Here is a 21,037-nt window from a genome sequence, read left to right on the forward strand (position 1 = left end):
GAAAAGATTAACACCTGCAAACTGCTGAAAGATAGAAAATGAAAAGTATGTACATATCTTAAGACCAGATAGCTAGATAAAGGTATTTGTAAATATCTATATGTTACCTACTAAAATCATAGTGTGATCTGCAAATCAATCTGGAACGGATTTTCTCAACGACACAAATCACAAACATATTACCAGCTTCTTGATCTACGCGTTACACTAAAGTAAGAAATAGGTATATAGCTGTTCGTCTCAGCGACCTTTCCTTTCACTTTTTTTGTACACAAGTTTGGCCAAAACATTGATATAAAGACAAGATAACTAAACACATCACAGTAAAGTGATATGCATCGTAAGATAACTGAAATACCATATGGAAACGTAAAATGAATCAGATAAAGCAATGGATCTTCGTTGGTGTTTCAGGGAATTTTTGAGGCCTTCAAAACAGTGTGAAACTATTCAATATTATTCAAATTAAGCAAACAATACAGTCCTACATACCTTATAATCATAGTAAATATTTCTGGGAAAAGTGGTCAATTTTCAGATCATTAAAAAATTACAATCTAAGAAAAAGTATTTAAAACTGAAGTAGAAAAATAAGGGGGGACTCCATTTTCAAAGGTGAAACAAAACAAAACATATAAGAAAAAAGAATGAAATAAAATTTTATAAAAAGTCTAATGCAAACTTTGTTCTGAAAAGTGAAGTAGGAGATTGCCATTAATACAACGCCACCAAGGCATGTATCAAGGTAATGTAATATATTCAAACGACAGAAATATATACAATGTAAATAAATAATCCAGCTACCCTCTCAGACATTTATCAGAAAAAATCCTTTTCAAAGAACTGCAACCCAAACATAGGTATAAGCACTGTTTTAGCCCGTTTTAACCTTTACAAGACTGTGAAGGCATGATCATAAAAGATGTGAGACAAGCGAAGGTTAACATATTCTAAAGATGGTAAGATTGAAATGAGGACCCCGAACAGTATTCTAGATAGACCGAGTGTCCAAAATTACGAAGAAAAATAAGCATGTCTTTAACTCGAAGGTCTCTGTATATCTTTAACTCAGAAGCTTTGAATAGAACGCGTTGTGTCTTTAGAATTCGAAAGTCTGTCTACATCTTCAACTCGAAAGTCTCTGTATAACTGAACTCAAATGTCTCCGTATATCTCAACTAGAAGGTCTCCGTATAACTTAACTAGAACGTCTCTGTATATCTCAACTAGAAGGTCTCCGTATATCTCAGCTAGAACGTCTCTGTATATCTCAACTAGAACGTCTCTGTGTATCTCAACTAGAACGTCTCTGTATATCTTAACTATCTTAAAGTCTCGGTATATATTTAACTTCAGAGCTTCGTATACCTTTAATTAGAGAATTTCCGTCTACCTTTAACTTGAATGCTTTGTATGTTTGAACTTCGAATGCCTCTGAAATCTTTTAAATCGAAAGATTTGTATGATTGTAACTTGAAAGTCTCGGTATTCTTTAACTCGAAAGTGTCTGTATATCTTTAACTCTAAAGCCTTTGTGTGTCTTTAACTCAAAAGCTTTTCCACATCAGACTATTCATCGTATGCTTTTCAAGGACTTCTGAAGGAATTGTATTCAAGTGACTCGTGTCCCATACACTATGTTCGTCACATAACGTCTCAAACAGCCAAAAGCTTACTTAGAAAGTCACTGATAGTGTTGACCCGAAAGTTTGAATGAAAACTTTAAAAAAAGCTTAAAGAGATTGGTTCAGTCAGTACCTAGTTCGGGAGAATAAGCTGTCGATTTACATAGTGTAGTATACCAAACTAGCTCAGTGGATCAACGGCTATTCCTTATCTATGTTCATGATTTGCTAATAAGTATTGACACAGAATGTAAGCTTTCATATGTAATGTCCCAAGAAACTTTCCAATCTTGCCAGGACCACTTGTTTGATAATAAACTTCCCCAACACCCTCCCTGGCAACTATTTTACGATGGCATATCGTCTCCCTGATTACTTACTTACAGTAACGTTTTGTGGTAATTAGAAACTGAACGTTAATTCCATACCTTGCTTAACTTTAAGAGGAATTCTTTTCCGATGGTTACGTCGTTCAGAAAAGGAACCATATGCTAATTGTTATTGTACAGAAATAACTTACAACCTGCTGTAAAATTTACGATAAACTTGATTTTCAGAACAAGAATTACCTCCGCAGGACTAGGACAACTCAGCCTGCTGTAAAATTTACGACAAACTTGATTTCCAGGGCAATAATTTCCTCCATAGGACTGGGACAACTCAACCTGTTGTAAAAGTTACGGTAAACTTGATTTTCATGACAAGAAATACCTCAACAGGACGGGGACAACTCAACTTTAAACAAGTTATACTGAGTCATGTTTTCAACATTGTCCACAATAAGTGTTCTTGTGTGATAGAATTATTAATGACAAAGGATATGATACAAACACAAGACTTTGGAGTATGGAATAAAAAAAGACTGACCGGACAATAAAGATCTAAATATTTTTCAAAAGTGCGATACAAGACTGGGATAATCTCTCTGATAACACCAAGAAGGAAGCAACAAACAAAGTTAAAAAACACATTTACCAGTTTTAATATTTTTTTTTATCTCACAACGGTTCTTTGTTTATTGGTTATTTATTTGTTGTTTTATAATGTCATATAAATGTTCCTCTGTGTACATCTTTGTGTTGTGTTCTAAAATTTTTAAGTAAACTGCTCTACAAATCAATTAAGGACTCCATAACAAATAAACAGCTTTTGATGGATTCTATCAGGTATTCTTAACGTTTACTAATGGTTGTCTTGGAAACAGTGAAATATCTACACATGTATAATACTGATGTAAGTGACGCTTAATAACTCTTTGTCTATCTTGGCACAAGTCAATCTATTCTATACTGAACAATCTATCCTGGAACTGGTCCATCTCTTTTGACACTGGCTAACCTATCCTGGTAGTTTATTCTGCCAATGGTCAGTCTATCCTGTCACTGGGTAGTCTATCCTGTCACTGGTGAGTATATCCTGTCACTGGTTAATCTATTCTGTCACTGGTTTGTCTAACCTGTCACTGTTTATTCTATCATGTACTGTTATTCTATCCTGTCACTGTTTAGTCTATCCCGTCACTGGTTAGTCTATCCTATCACTGGTCAGTCTATCCTGTCACTGGTCAGTCTCTCCTGTCACTGGTCAGTCTATCCTGTCACTGGTTAGTCTCTCTTATCACTGGTCAGTTTATCCTGTCACTGGTCAGTCTATCCTGTCACTGGTTAGTCTCTCTTATCACTGGCCAGTCTATCCTGTCACTGGTCAGTCTATCCTGTCACTGGTCAGTCTATCCTGTCACTGGTTAGCCTATCCTATCACTGGTTAGTTTATCCTGTCACTGGTCAGTCTATCCTGTCACTGGTTAGTCTCTCTTATCACTGGTCAGTCTATCCTGTCACTGGTCAGTCTATCCTGTCACTGGTCAGTCTCTCCTGTCACTGGTCAGTCTATCCTGTCACTGCTCAGTCTCTCCTGTCACTGGTCTTTCTGTCCTGTCACTGGTTAGTCTCTCTTATCACTGGTCAGTCTATCCTGTCACTGGTCAGTCTATCCTGTCACTGGTCTATCCTGTCACTGGTTAGAATATCCTGTCATTAGTTAGTCTCTCCTGTCACTGGTTAGTCTCTCCTGTCACTGGTCAGTCTATCCTGTCACTGGTCAGTCTCTCCTGTCACTGGTCAGTCTATGCTGTCACTGGTCAGTCTATCCTGTCACTGGTCAGTCTATCCTGTCACTGGTCAGTCTCTCCTGTCACTGGTCAGTCTATCCTATCACTGGTCAGTCTCTCCTGTCACTGGTTAGTTTATCCTGTCACTGGTCTTTCTATCCTGTCACTGGTTAGTCTCTCCTACCACTGGTCAGTCAACCTGTCACTGATTATTCTATCCTGTCACTGGTCAGTCTATCCTGTCACTGGTTAGCCTATCCTATCACTGGTTAGTTTATCCTGTCACTGGTCAGTCTCTCCTGTCACTGGTCAGTCTATCCTGTCACTGGTCAGTCTCTCCTGTAACTGGTCAGTCTATCCTGTCACTGGTTAGCCTATCCTAACACTGGTTAGTTTATCCTAACACTGGTATGTCTATCCTGTCACTGGTTAGTCTCTCTTATCACTGGTCAGTCAACCTGTCACTGATTATTCTATCCTGTCACAAGGTAAATCTATCTTGTAGTGTCAATTATTTGACTCATCAATGCTCTTAACCCTTTGCTATTAGTTTCATTCAAAATTTTACAAAATTCCAAAGTCATTTTGTATTGATCTTTACTTTCAAAAAATCTGATGTATCACATGAAACATTTTTGTTCTGAAACTAACTGACAATTCCTAATTTAATAAGATAATGATAATTGTATTTGGCCAATCCTAACCGAATAATTGTAATTGTACTGACAAATCAGAATTTGAACAAACCTTAACAGTAATACTGGACCAATCAGAATTTAAAGGACTAATGATTATACTTGATCAACAAGAATCCTATTGGACCAATCAGCACTGAATTAAGAGTAACAAAAATTCAACAGAACCAATCAAAATTCGGTTGGGAAATGAGACCAATCAGATCTCAAAATAAAGAAATGAAATATAAGCAACATCACAAGATCTTTCCAGAAGTTTTTATTTTATCCTCATCCGACCAGGACAATGGGACAGACAAAGGCACGTCAATCAACTCCCAGGATCCAAGAGCTTCACTCCTAACCTGGTGTGGATATCATTACATGCCTAGTTATTCTTAAGTGTGGAATCAAACTCACCACTTGCTAATGCTATTTTTCCATTGAAGACCTGGATGTTGTATTATTTTGGAATACAAATGTATAAAAGTTTATCACTAATTTCTCCAAAAACTCAAAATTACTACTGCTTTTCTTAATTGACAACAATTAGTAGATCGACTGTTCATAGCAAGCTTGAACACCATCAATGTTTCCCAGTGGGGTAATTGTGGTGTTCAGTAATGGCTACATTAGAAGTTTTAATTAAGTCAAGACTTTCCAAATGTTTCGCTTCTATTTCATTGTACTCATGTACCATCTAATGCTGACAAACAATATATTTGATAATGTTTGCTCTAAAACAAACAATATATTTGACAATGTTTGCTCTAAAACAAACAATATATTTGTCAATGTCTGCTCTAAAACAAACCATTTATTTTAAGACCCTATTTAGAGATGGGATTAACTCTGCTGTGAGGAGTTAAATATGTTCCAGAACAGTCTGTCTGTACTAATCTCAGAGCAGAACGCCATTACATTACCAGGATCACAAGACGTTCCTGCCTTTGTGGAATTTTCTTATTTTCAACCCCACATTCATTGGAACTAATGTCTGAACCAAGTTGCTCAAAGCCTGGTTAGAGTCAATCAGTGGTTAAAGAAAAAAAATTCATATATGATTGAAAAAAAAATGGGGACGTCCTCATCATTGCATGGCTGTAGGCTTATTTTTTTCAATTTGCAGCGACTGAAATTTTTCACCTACCAATGTTGAACTCTGACATAGGTTTGCACAACTCCGGCCTGAGGTACAGGTAAAATTCATTCCATCCATATCCCCACATTTCATCATATAGATTATACGAGAACAAGGAGCAAGTTTCAGACAAAAGTGAAAAAGAATTAAAATACAACAGTATGAAACTGTTGAAAACCTGAAGTATTTCTGCTGGTCTGATTAAATTAAGTTAAATTAGGTTGAATCTGGCTATCAAACTTCTTCCAATAATATATAATGGATACATAACTAGAAACCTGAATTCAACAGGTTACTATCAATACAGGTGTAAGTGTACCAATCTTAACCAGAGTTGTTGTTCCTTTCAGCAAGGTACCACATTGTACTATGTGGGAGATTGTCGTTACTTACAGGTAGGTATCACAGACTACTCTGTGGGAGATTGACATCAACTACAGGTAGGTACCACAGAGTACTCTGTGGGAGATTGACATCAATTACAGGTAGGTACCATAGAGTACTCTGTGGGAGATTGACATCAATTACAGGTAGGTACCACAGAGTACTCTGTGGGAGATTGCTGTTCCCTACAGTTAGGTACCACAGAGTACTCTGTTGGAGATTGTCATTTCTTACAGCTAGGTTACAAAGTGTACTCTGTTAGAGTATGTAAGTTAATCCCTTTAATAATATAATTATAATATCAAATTATTATCAAACACAAGATTGAAAAATGCTGGAGAGCAGAAATCCTATCTTTATAGTTAAATATTGACAACTCTCTGAACCAACTTGTTGATAATCATCAATGTCCTCACCTGATTGACAGTCTAAGGTGTACAATTCTACATTTTTAAGGTAAATATTGAAGGAAGGTAAATGAAAATTTCCTCCATTCTAAGATTGATAATCAGAATGATCATCTGTACACAATAAAAAATACAAGTAATATATACATATACACAAAAAAATCCTTCCTTAAAGGATGTACACTGCTGATGGATTGTTAGTTTATACATGAAATGTCTGTGAATTTTATTAGAAAAATTTAGACTTCAATACAACAAAATATAAATTCATTTATTAAAAAAGTACAAATTGAATAGGTGAAATGAATAGTTTTCCTTTGAACAAAACTATCAAACATCTCTCTTGTGTATCATCTCTATGTGCTACACATGTACACTAAATGGTATGTTCTTTATACATAGTTACACTTTAAATTAACTCACTACAAGTTATTGACACCTAAATCACAATCACAAAGTTCAACGACATTCAAACTTGACATTTTTCCTTATAATTTTCTAGTATACAAGTGCAGTTAATGTCTTCTTCAATGATTAATGTGTTCATAAAATATGTTATTTCAATACAAAAGACAGCAAGATTAACTAAACAGGTACACTGAAACACTGGAACACTGAGATCTCAAAAACACACTAGACATTTACACTGGGACACACAAAGAAACGTGACATCTATACTGTGTGTTTAAATCTAACATGTTGCTTCAAGGATCTTAAACAATTCCAAATACTGATTTATAGCTATATTTGATTTCATTTCTTTTTTAAAAGACATGTAGAATTAGACCTACAACTGTCAAACTCAATAATTCCCAAAAAATGTTACAAAAATATGAAAAGTCTTCCATCTGTGGAAAATCATAGCAACTCTCTGACCTTCAACTGGAGACTTTTCAAATGTAAAAATAAAATAAACACAACCTGAGATCTCAGACAGTCTTACTGAGGAATACACACAAACAGTTCTTGTTGCTTCACAGTGTGAATTACAATCTAACTTGTGTTGTGAAACATACTTACGGAGAAGTACACACAAACAGTTCTTGTTGCTTCACAGCATGAATTACAAACTAACTTGCTTCTTGAAACATACTCACAGAGAAATACACACAAACAGTTCTTGTTGCTTCACAGTATGAATTACAAACTAACTTGTGTCGTGAAACATACTCACAGAGAAATACACACAAACAGTTCTTGTTGCTTCACAGTATGAATTACAAACTAAATTGTGTCGTGAAACATACTCACAGAGAAATACACACAAACAGTTCTTGTTGCTTCACAGTATGAATTACAATCTTACTTGCATCGTGAAACATACTCACGGATATGTACACACAAAGAATTCTTGTTTCTTCACAGTATGAATTACAAACTAACTTGCGTGATGAAACATACTAGCTGAAGAGTGCAATGTGCACACAAATGATTCTTGTTTACACTTGACACCCAATACCACAAATTCATTTCAAAGACACTGATTACTGAGATAAAGGTAGAAAAATGTCACAATTATCTAAAATAAACCAAGTGTTAATCTCCCAGTTTAAACAAAACAGAACAATGACAATACAACTTGTACTTTTATAATCACTTTTGGAAATATTGTTTTAATGATTGGAAGTTAAAAAAGGATCAAACAATATATATATTAAGAAAATAAGGAGTGTGTACGGGTAAAACCTTTCTGGGTCTCGGCAGTGTTAGTAATGCCAATCTGGAATGTTTCATGAATCTGATGAAAGATTTGCTTGGAGTGATTCCATGTTAATGAACCATAGAGTTTTTTCTGATGTTATGATGTCTGTGACACCAGTGTCTGATATAAATAGCAGGGACTTTTTCACAATCATTCAAACATATCACAGAGAGAAGTGAGCAAGAAGTGTTGTAGGTTCAGGGTTGTCTCAGTCCATATCTACTCCATTTACTTCTTCGGCTGGATAAATGAAGGAAAAACATACTTTAGGCTAGAGATGTAGTCAATATACATATAACAGTTACTATGGACACATCAAAATGTGAACAAGAGGTGTAATGAGAAAATGTGAGCTAAAAATTCCACTAAGAAAAAATGAGGAAAAAAATACACTTTATCTAATCAAACTTCACCAACTCAAAAACCTTATCTACCTCATAACATTTCTGTCTGAGCCAAAACTCCTCATGACAAAGGGCTCTGGTTTCTGTTTTACCGTAGCTAGTAGGAATTGGATATCAATACAGAAATAAATGGACCAACCAGCATTAAGGTGACAAGTGTCAGAGAAAATCATGTTATGTGGGAATTCATATAAAATTCAAAATGACAGTTCTAACAAACGATAAACTGAAATACCAAAGTTAACTCAGATGATTAGTCTTAAGGACATATAAATACCTCAACTTGTCATCCTTATAATAAATTTAAATTGTCCTCTTTATACTAAACATGATTGTTCTCTTTATATTAAACTTTTGTCCTCTTTATACGAAACATGATCTGACCTCTTTACACTAACCTTCATTTTTCCTCTTTGTACTAAACTTCACTTGTCCACTACACTAAACATGATTTGTTTTCTTTACATTAAAATTTTGTCCTCTTTTTACTTAACATGCTGTGTCCTGTTTATACTAAACTTGATCTGTCCTGTCTAAAACTTGATCTGTCCTGTCTATACTAAACTTGATGTGTCCTGTCTATACTAAACATGATCTGTCCTGTCTATACTAAACTTGATCTGTCCTGTCTATACTAAACTTGATCTGTCCTGTCTATACTAAACTTGATCTGTCCTGTCTATACTAAACATGATCTGTCCTGTCTATACTGTCCTGTTTATACTAAACTTGATCTGTCCTGTCTATACTAAACTTGATCTGTCCTGTTTATACTAAACTTGATCGGTCCTGTTTATACTAAACTTGATCTGTCCTGTCTATACTAAACTTGATCTGTCCTGTCTATACTAAACTTGATCTGTCCTGTCTATACTAAACTTGATCTGTCCTGTCTATACTAAACATGATCTGTCCTGTCTATACTAAACTTGATCTGTCCTGTTTATACTAAACTTGATCTGTCCTGTTTATACTAAACTTGATCTGTCCTGTTTATACTAAACTTGATCGGTCCTGTTTATACTAAACTTGATCGGTCCTGTTTATACTAAACTTGATCTGTTCTGTTTATACTAAACTTGATCGGTTCTGTTTATACTAAACTTGATCTGTCCTGTTTATACTAAGCTTGACCTGTCCTGTTTATACTAAGCTTGATCTGTCCTGTTTATACTAAACTTGATCTGTCCTGTTTATACTAAGCTTGACCTGTCCTGTCAGTACTAAGCTTGATCTGTCCTGTTTATACTAAACTTGATCTGTCCTGTCTATACTAAGCTTGATCTGTCCTGTTTATACTAAACTTGATCTGTCCTGTTTATACTAAGCTTGACCTGTCCTGTTTATACTAAACTTGATCTGTCCTGTTTATACTAAACATGAACTGTCCTGTCAGTACTAAGCTTGATCTGTCTTGTTTATACTAAACATGATCTGTCCTGTTTATACTAAGCTTGACCTGTCCTGTTTATACTAAGCTTGACCTGTCCTGTTTATACTAAACTTGATCTGTCCTGTCTATACTAAACTTGATCTGTCCTGTTTATACTAAACTTGATCGGTTCTGTTTATACTAAACATGATCTGTCCTGTCTATACTAAGCTTGATCTGTCCTGTTTATACTAAACTTGATCTGTCCTGTTTATACTAAACTTGATCTGTCCTGTCTATACTAAACTTGATCTGTCCTGTTTATACTAAACTTGATCTGTCCTGTCTATACTAAGCTTGATCTGTCCTGTCTATACTAAACATGATCTGTCCTGTCTATACTAAGCTTGATCTGTCCTGTTTATACTAAACTTGATCGGTCCTGTTTATACTAAACTTGATCTGTCCTGTCTATACTAAACTTGGTCTGTCCTGTTTATACTAAACTTGATCTGTCCTGTCTATACTAAACTTGATCTGTCCTGTCTATACTAAACCTGATCTGTCCTGTCTATACTAAACCTGATCTGTCCTGTTTATACTAAACTTGATCTGTCCTGTTTATACTAAGCTTGACCTGTCCTGTTTATACTAAACTTGATCTGTCCTGTCTATACTAAACTTGATCTGTCCTGTCTATACTAAGCTTGATCTGTCCTGTTTATACTAAACTTGATCTGTCCTGTTTATACTAAGCTTGATCTGTCCTGTTTATACTAAACTTGACCTGTCCTGTTTATACTAAACTTGATCTGTCCTGTTTATACTAAACTTGATCTGTCCACTTTATAATTAAACTCCATTTTTCTGAGCTTCCTTACATACCCAGTTTCCCTGCTCTTGCTTGTTCTCTCAACTAGATACATTTTTTCTTAACAAGGAATAACTTACTCTTTTTGGCTATAAATGACATATTGGTAAACATTTACTATCTAAATTATCAGTGTACTCTAACTGACCACTCTATGCCCTTAAGTTGACCTTTAGATGCCTTCTACACTACAAATGTCTGTCCTGAAACTGACCTCTGTATGCTCATAACTTTATGGTATCCTCTAACAGTTATTTGTCTGTTCTGAAACTGACCTCTTTCTTGCCTTTGTTTTCTGCAGAAGCAGCTATTGTTGCTGCTGAAACTCCCCCATTGGTCTGGTCAAAAAAGATGTCAGGAAGAGCATTTCCAAAGTAGACTTTAGTGTTGGCAGCAAGGGTCTGGTACCTTATAAGTTCTAGGTACTCTGGGGTTAACTTTTCCTGTAACAGTTAAAACCAAGGTGTATATCAACAGTATTTATATCATTATAACATAATAACATACTATCATGACGGAAAAGAAGAAGCATCATACCATGTGGTGTTGGAATTACTGATCTACAGACAACATACCGTGTTGTTTAGGTCTCACTGACCTACAGACAACATACCACATTGCTTAGGTCTCGCTGATCTACAGACAACATATTATGTTGTGTAGGACTCATTCACCTACAGACAACATACCATGTTGTGTAGGACTCACTGATCTACAGACAACATATTATGCTTTGTAGGACTCACTGATCTTCAGACAACATACCATTTTGAGTAGGACTCACTGTCTTACAGACAACATATTATGTTGTGTAGGACTCATTCACCTACAGACAACATACCATGTTGTGTAGGACTCACTGATCTACAGACAACATATTATGCTTTGTGGGACTCACTGATCTTCAGACAACATATCATTTTGAGTAGGACTCACTGTCTTACAGACAACATACTATGTTGTGTAGGACTTACTCACTGTCTTACAGACAACATATTATGTTGTGTAGGACTCATTCACCTACAGACAACATACCATGTTGTGTAGGACTCACTGATCTACAGACAACATATTATGCTTTGTGGGACTCACTGATCTTCAGACAACATACCATTTTGAGTAGGACTCACTGTCTTACAGACAACATATTATATTGTGTAGGACTGACTCACTGTCTTACAGACAACATACCATGTTGTGTAGGACTCACTCACCTACAGACGACATATTATGTTGTGAAGGACTCACTGGTCTACAGACAACATACCATGTTGTGTAGGACTCACTGATCTACAGAAAACATTCCATGTTGTGTAGGACTCACTGGTCTACAGACAACATACCATGTTGTGTAGGACTCACTGATCTACAGACAACATATCATGTTGTGTAGGACTCACTGATCTAAGACAACATACCATGTTGTGTAGGACTCATTCACCTACAGACGACATATTATGTTGTGTAGGACTCACTGGTCTATAGAAAACATACCATGTTGTGTAGGACTCACTGGTCTACAGACAACATATTATGTTGTGTAGGACTCACTGGTCTACAGACAACATATCATGTTGTGTAGGACTCACTGATCTACAGAAAACATTCCATGTTGTGTTGTATAGGACTCACTGATCTAAGACAACATACCATGTTGTGTAGGACTCACTGATCTACAGACAACATACCATGTTGTGTAGGATTCACTGATCTACAGACAACATACCATGTTGTGTAGGACTCATTGATCTAAGACAACATACCATGTTGTGTAGGACTCATTGATCCAAAAGATTCATTCTCTTACCTTATTGGACTGAGCTTCTCTTTCAGCAGCATAAAACAAGGCATCACTTTTTGCCTTTTCTTTAGCTAAATGTGTTAAATCTGAAAGAAAAGGAAGTATGAGTGCAACTGATACCACTGGTCTTCCACCACGAATGTGAGTGAGTTGATAATACATTTCTGGTGTGATTTGGTCCTATACTATTGTTAAGAATGACTGGTGTAATTGAATGGTCCATCCTACTTTACTTGTGCGACTTCTGGTGTGAATGACTTGGTCCTACACTACTGGAGTGAATGAATTGGTCCTACACTACTGGTGTGAATGACTTGGTCCTACATTACTGGTGTGAATGACTTGGTCCTACATTACTGGAGTGAATGAATTGGTCCTACACTACTGGAGTGAATGACTTGGTCCTACACTACTGGTGTGAATGACTTGGTCCTACACTACTGGAGTGAATGAATTGGTCCTACACTACTGGTGTGAATGACTTGGTCCTACATTACTGGTGTGAATGACTTGGTCCTACATTACTGGAGTGAATGACTTGGTCCTACACTACTGGAGTGAATGACTTGGTCCTACACTACTGGTGTGAATGACTTGGTCCTACACTACTGGAGTGAATGAATTGGTCCTACACTACTGGTGTGAATGACTTGGTCCTACACTACTGGTGTGAATGACTTGGTCCTACACTACTGGAGTGAATGAATTGGTCCTACACTACTGGTGTGAATGACTTGGTCCTACACTACTGGTGTGAATGACTTGGTCCTACACTACTGGAGTGAATGAATTGGTCCTACACTACTGGTGTGAATGACTTGGTCCTACACTACTGGAGTGAATGACTTGGTCCTACACTACTGGTGTGAATGACTTGGTCCTACACTACTGGAGTGAATGACTTGGTCCTACACTACTGGTGTGAATGACTTGGTCCTACATTACTGGTGTGAATGACTTGATCCTACACTACTGGTGTGAATGACTTGGTCCTACACTACTGGTGTGAATGACTTGGAGATAGAATTTTTGGTTGTTGGAGTTGTGTGGATGGAAGTTAAAATTCTTGTTTTATGAGTTGTGTGGATGGGAGATAGAATTCTTGGTTATTGGAGTTGTATGGCTGTAAATAGAATTCCACATTATCAGAATTGAGAGGGTTGGAGATGGAACAACATCTAATCTGGAAATCCGTTAAACAACAATTAAGTTAAAGACTGGCTATGTGTACAATAGCAAAGTGTTAACATCACAGATACCAGATCTCCCACGTCTAAATTACTAATTACATCAACAAACAGACATCTTACCTTCAATTTCAGATATTTTTTTCTGAGACTCCTTCTCAATAATTTTCTGTTCCCACTGTATCCTGGAGACTTCAGCTAGTTTCTCAGCCTCTGTATATACCCACAAAGATCATGTTGAAAATGCTGCGCAATTTAACACATGTACAGTTTCTAGGGGGAGATAACTCACCAATGATTGTTCTGGTGTAGTTTGAGGATAACTTGCATGTACAGGGGATTAGATTATGTACATCTCATGTTAGAATGACAAAATTCATGACCTGATCTCCAGTATATGCATAAAAAGCATACTATCCACATTCAAAAGTAATTTCAGTCTTAATGCCAATCAAAACGCCTTTTTCAACCAATGATGATGTAGACACTCAACACATTTCAAGTCAAGGATGTAGGTCGAAGCATATGAAAAGTCATTGTATGTTAATCTGTGTAGATTATTAGTCTAAACTGTTAATCATACCGATTACTGTACATACCAGAAATTTGTCATATCTATTGCTGAATAAAAAGGTATTTGTTCACTAAAGTAGATCAATAAAACAATGGACATTGCGGACAGGCATCGACAAGAAATCATGACAGGAGACTCATCTAAAGTTATCAGTGCATTTCTTTCAAATGGAGATTGGGATTTTTGTATCATTATCTATACTATTACCAGTATCCAGTAAAGGTTAGAGACAATACCATGTAACATGATATCATTTAGTTGTGATATTATAACTGAGGTTGATCCCTGGATTGAAAATATCACCTACTGTAATGATTAGGCAGAGTGTATCTTCATTATTAACACATCTAGGGGGAGATTATTCATCAATGATTGTCCTGATGTATTACATAATTAACACATGTACAGGTTCTAGGGGGAGATAACACACCAATGATTTCCTGCTGTATTACATAATCAATAGCTGAACAGCTTCTAGTTAACACATGTACAGGTTCTAGTTAACACATGTACAGGTTCTAGGGATAAAAACCTCAACAATGATTGTCCTGCTATATTACATAATTAACACATGAACAGGTTCTAGGGGGAGATAACTCACCAATGATTTCCTGATATATTACATAATTAATACATGTACAGGTTCAAGGGATAGACACCTCACCAATGATTGTCCTGTTGTATTACATAATTAACACATGTACAGGTTCTAGGGGGAGATAATTCACCAATGATTGTCCTGCTGTATTACATAATTAATACATGTACAGGTTCTAGGGGGAGATAACTCATCAATGATTGTCCTGCTGTATTACATAATTAATACATGTACAGGTTCTAGGGGGAGATAACTCATCAATGATTGTCCTGTTGTATTACATAATTAACACATGTACAGGTTCTAGGGGGAGATAATTCACCAATGATTGTCCTGCTGTATTACATAATTAATACATGTACAGGTTCTAGGGGGAGATAACTCATCAATAGTTGTCCTGTTGTATTACATAATTAACACATGTACAGGTTCTTGGGGGAGATAACTCACCAATGACTGTCCTGTTGTATTACATAATTAACACATGTACAGGTTCTAGGGGGAGATAACTCACCAATGATTGTCCTGTTGTATTACATAATTAACACATGTACAGGTTCTAGGGGGAGATAATTCATCAATGATTGTCCTGCTTTATTACATAATTAACATATGTACAGGTTCTAGGGGGGCGGGGGATAACTCACCAACGATCGTCCTGCTGTATTACATTATAAACGCATGTACAGGTTCTTGGGACAGAAACCTCATCAATGAATGTCCTGCTGTATTACATAATTAACACATGCTCTAGAGGAAAGGGGGATAACTCACCAATGATTGCCTTCTTCCTCTCTGTCTCAGCCTCCTTCTCCACTACTTTCTGCTTCTGTATAGAGATCAGCAGCTTAGTCTTTTCAGCTTCCCTGTTCACAAAGAGAACTAAATTAGTCGCCTCAATATCTTCCCATACAGTATAGTAAAACAGTGTTTAACAAAATGATATGGTGTGTGAAATATAGTTAGAGGTTTCCATAGCTAATTTTCTGAATTTGATTGTCTATACTCAAACAGCAAAGTCCTTTATGTACTTACATTGCTTCATAGTTTTTACGGATCTGCTCTGGAATCTTTGGCTTTGTGACTCTGACAGCCTGGACAGTTAGCCCAGGCGCCATGGTGATCAGATCCTTCTGTAAGGCCACTCGAAGGTTTTCATCTATCTGATCTACACACAAATATAATATATTGTAAGAAGTATCGGATTGTGACTCTGTCAGACCTAAATCTTATACAGATCTCATATTCATTTTAAGATACCAATATACTTTTTGTGTAGTGTTAAACAAAATCTTATACACCTATCATATTCACGTTAAGATATCAATATGCTTTATGCCTAGTGTGATACAAAATTCAAATGAGGAATATTTTCTTTTAAACATACACAAATGATAATTTATCTAGTTATTGCCAGATGATATTAGATGTTTTATATCATTTAGTACCTATAAGCAGAATAATGTACAAACCTCAACCTGTGATATAATGTAAAATTGTTGCACAACAATCCTACAGTTAACTCACCAAATAAATCAATATAGACTTCCTGGAGATTGTTCATGCTACAGAACTGATTGAGTTCATGATGAACTTTGTTGTAGATGAGAGTTTTATCATAGTCAGCAGTATAGTTCCGAACAATATCATACACAGCATTAATATCAAGTTTGTTTACCACTTCTATACGATCAAAGTAGATCATTACACCTCCACTGGAATGATATAAAAACATGAATATCTATTATGTTACTATACAATAATCTGTCGTCAAAATGTCACAACTTCTTTGCAACTTCTTTGAAATGTTGGAAGCTTAAAATTTTGTTAAACTCTGTATACTCTTCACCACATTCTCAAATCAACCAAACATAGCAAATTTTGGATAACAGCATGTATTTGCTTCTTTCAGTCTTAAAGTTTTTTTGACATAACAATGAACAGACATTGCAAAACTTGAACAAATCTATATATCTTACTTTATTCAAGAAGGACAAATCTAATACATTCCTTATTTTCTGTCTTGTTCCACATTGACAAACAAAGTATCCTTTATATTCTACCTTGTTTCACATAGACACATAATGTCCTACATATTCTACCTTGTCCAACATGCACAAACATAATGTCCTAAATACTGTCCTTTGTTCTACATGGACAAATCTAATATCCCTTGCTTTACCTTGTTCCACATGGAACATTCTTCACTTCATCTGTTTGAAGAGTTGTCTACAAAACAGAAATATATATACACTTAAAATCCAATAATGTTCTAACATAGTAATTTATAAATGTTAAAAATGGTGTCTAAATATAATGATAATGGCAAAATATTCCAGTATTATCCCTGTGAAACGTCTTTCGTTCTTTGTGAATATTAGATATCATATTATGGACATGTTTCCATTAAAAATGGCCTGACCTGACCTGAGGTGGTGTAGCCGAAGATTTAATAACTGAGCTATTGTATTGGTACACAGTACAGAAGTTTGTATATTTGTTATTAAAAAGTCAGTGCATTTCTGTGAACAAAGATATTACATTGCTTATCTCACTACAACCAATTTAAAATAAGCTCACCTGTACTGTGCGGTAAGATGTAAGGAATGGCATCATAAAATGGTAGCCTGGAGCACTGACGGACGAAAGCAAGGCTCCTCCCTACAACATAAATCATCTGGCTCATAATCTAATAATTAGTATTCTGCATGTGTTTAAAAGTTTACAAAAAAATAAATGCCAATAGACAGTCAAGGATTAAGGTTGGTGTGTTGTACTAATACCAGGTCCATCCATTGCAAACAAAAAATATCAATTCTAATCTAATAACTTGATCAAAGGCAATCAATTTTTGAATGACTTGCTATAAGAAGTGAAGGATGCTTACCCTGTAATATACTCCAACATGACCTACGAGAAAAAAATATATAACATATCAATATAACATTCATGCTATCAGACAATACACATTCCTTTCACTAATAACATAAAACATTTTGTATCAAGATTACAAGATGCTTCCCCTTGTCTTTTTTCAAATCATCAAACATGTTTCAGACTGAAATCATTTCGAAAACTTTAGATTTTAACTGAAAACTGCAGGTCATAGAAGAAACTACAAAAGGGACAACATGTGGTTGTTTGAAATGTAAAATAAAAACAAATCCTGATTGCTGATTTCTGTACACCAGTTTAACTTCTACGTTTGTGATAGAACTACTGTGAAACCAAAACCTGCCAAGGATGACCTATTTCAAATCCCATGTGACAGTAATTAGGGAGGATGGTAGACAGGACTTATCTGCTCTCTCTTACCCTCATCTATCTTGTGGATGGACACATTGATCAGGAGACCCACTCCAACTGCCAGGATTCCTGCTCCAATCATTCCTGATTGTGACATGGTTCAGCAGCAATGTTCAGCAGCAAAGGTCAGCAAAAATGTTTCTAATGAACAAAATTCAATATTCAATCAACAAATCAAAAATCTTTTCAAACATCTCCAAGGGACTGAGCAACAATTAAACGCATGGAATTTTTTTCTGCCACCGTAATCAGATTTGATGGAAGTGATTAACAAGAAATACACAAATGGCCTGACAAATTCAAGGTAATGTATTCGAAATTTAAGATGAGATAACATTAATTCTCTATAAACGATAAGTATAAATAGAATATGACACATGACGGCTACGTAAATCTGGTACAAACACGTACTTCACGCAGATGATGACATGAATTAATAAATATGATGTCATTGGCATCGGTCTCGTGATAACGGATGTGAAAATCATTCACTCTAGAGTTACATAAAACACTATCAATAAAAAACATGTATCAATGGAATGGTTTAATTTACACACGACATATATATCCGCAAATGTACTCTTGGTTAACCAACGACAAATTAGTGACAGTCGACAGGCCAACCGGCTCAACAAACCAAGGCGTCTGTCAGACGGGAAAACGCCCAAACAGCGAGATATCCAACAAGCATATATCTTTATTGTAATGATTACCTTGACGGAGTCGAAAATTCCAAACTAAATGCAACAGACAACAAGAAAATCAGCCAGAAACACAACTTTCGTTTTACCGGATGAGGATGGTCATGACATGGAGGACGCCATTTATACAAAGCCAGTATTTTATTCCGAGGATGTTTTCGTAAAAAAGAAAGATCCAACCAAATCCAATGTTGATATGTTAATGGCTGAGTCTACATTCACAAATACAAACAAATATATACTATACAAACACTATACATGTACACAGACCACAGAATTATAAAACTGTATCAAACCAACACGCCGGGCAACACTGCCTTATTGATCGGTTGACAGCTTTTCCGTCTCGTGACTCCACCCGTGTTCGGGTATCGTCTAACCGACTAACAACAGTGTTCTGGAGACGTGAGGGGGCGACTTGCATCCCCCTCATTGGGATGGAACCGTCTGTAGCGGTGATCGTTTGTTTATACTAATTTTTGTAGACAGGTCCAGGGCCTAATCATGTCGAATTTAGTTTTCAAAAACCAGCTGTTTCTTCGACAAACACATTATAAATAAAACAACATCATAAAGCAGCACCTGCAAAAACTATGATCGCAGTAAAAGTATACGGACAGCTGCTAGCACACCGGCAGCTGAGACCATCCCACACTTGGAGCTGTCAGCTAGCACACCAGCAGTTGAGACCATCCCACACTTGGAGCTGTCTGCTAGCACATCAGCAGTTGAGACCATCCCACTTTCAACCCGTCTATACCTTGTAGTTTTCACCGATGGGGTGGCCACTGTATTCTCATGTTTAAAACTCATAAAAAGGATTTTCTCTTTATACTAAGTTTCTGAACATATTCAGGTGACAAGCAATTTACAAAAAAATTTAAAAACTTCACATGCTCAAAGTTTTTCAGTCCTTTAATATGTAAAAATTAGAGATTGTACATTAAAAAAAAGTCTTGAAATTGGTAGTATATTCATTTAAAACAAATCGTAAAGCTCTCTCTTGGGCTTTATTTTATTAGTTGCAGGCTGGCTACAAAAGTGCCTAATAAGAGGACAGATTTATAGACTAGCATCTTCACTGTCCTCAGTACAAGACATGTCAAATTCCTTTTAAAACTGCCAGCTGCCTGCTACTTTACGCGCAAAATATCACGATACATAATTGAAAGTGTTGATACTTGTTTTACTTATCAACTTAAGTTTTTTATATATCTTTTAACACATTCAACGTGAAATTAGCAGTTTGTGATTGGCACAAATTAAACTACTTTAATCAAGGACTACGCCATCAAATGGATGGAAAATTAACATAACACAATCGGTTATACTCGATGAAGAACTCTTCCCATGGCTACGTACCAGTTTAGACAGGGTTCTCCCAGGGATCGGTCTTACAATGATAATCATCCCCCTCTTGACCTCTCCTACACAGTAACACTACTCGCCGATGACACCATAGTATATGTCACCGTCATATCTACTAAGTATGCTTTAGTTTTACAAAAATCTTGACAAATTATCTGATTGCGAAATAGATGGAAAAATGGAACTTTCCATCCTGGTAACGCATAGTGTCTCGTCTATCTCCAAGAACAAACAACCCTACAAACTACAAATACTTTAACTACATGGCCAATGTATTCAGCACATCGAGAACACCATTTACGTGGGCGTAACACTACAACAAAATCTGAAATGGGATTCCCTCATCACCAACACATGTAACAAAGATAACAAGTCTTTGGCCTTCATTCAGCGACGTCTTAAACAAATTAAAGAACAAACGTTTAAGTCTTTTGTGCACCCTTCTTTAAGGTATGCTTGTTCTGTGTGGGACCCATACGAAAAAACAAACATTTATAATTTAGATACATGTATGGTACAGCGAAGATCGGCCTTTTTGTCACTAAAATATATCACAATACTTCTAGTGTTAGTAATCTCACAGCCTCGTTGATGTAGGTAAAAAAAAACTCTACCTAAAACCAAAGATCCGGCAGACTCAACTCTTTTATCTTTTTTCCCATCAAACAATCTAAACAGACTGTCGGAAATACTCCTCCTAGTAACTATCCCAGAATGGAGCAAACTGTCACCAGATCTTGTCACAGTCGACTCTCCGAGAGGTTTCAAAACCTCCTAACCTCTACTTAATGTTATCCCCAACACACCAACAC

The 21,037-nt window shown here is 36.1% G+C and overlaps 1 protein-coding gene across 2 annotated transcripts; it reads right to left on the reverse strand.

Moving 5' to 3' along the window:
- Positions 1–4,673: 4,673 nt before the first annotated feature.
- On the reverse strand, positions 4,674–18,987 carry LOC132544405 (erlin-1-like). 2 transcript variants are annotated; one of them, XM_060207995.1, is made up of 12 exons: positions 18,870–18,985; positions 18,166–18,297; positions 17,738–17,760; positions 17,431–17,511; positions 17,033–17,079; positions 16,378–16,565; positions 15,886–16,018; positions 15,625–15,716; positions 13,802–13,891; positions 12,498–12,577; positions 10,966–11,133; positions 4,674–8,283 (listed from the first exon to the last, which is right to left on the reverse strand). In XM_060207995.1, exons 2-12 carry the CDS (start codon positions 18,251–18,253, stop codon positions 8,272–8,274), a joined length of 1,002 nt encoding a protein of 333 aa, XP_060063978.1. In that variant the 5' UTR covers positions 18,254–18,297; positions 18,870–18,985; the 3' UTR covers positions 4,674–8,271. The 2 variants fall into 2 exon arrangements, with proteins under 2 accessions (XP_060063978.1, XP_060063979.1); XM_060207996.1 differs by lacking the exons at positions 4,674–8,283; positions 12,498–12,577 and having other exon boundaries at positions 10,978–11,133; positions 18,870–18,987.
- Between the last annotated feature and the right edge of the window lie 2,050 nt (positions 18,988–21,037).

The sequence above is a fragment of the Ylistrum balloti genome, unplaced genomic scaffold (assembly GCF_031769215.1).
Source record: "Ylistrum balloti isolate Yb309-2 unplaced genomic scaffold, AGI_CSIRO_Ybal_v1 Utg369796, whole genome shotgun sequence".
Taxonomy (NCBI): Eukaryota; Metazoa; Mollusca; class Bivalvia; order Pectinida; family Pectinidae; genus Ylistrum; species Ylistrum balloti.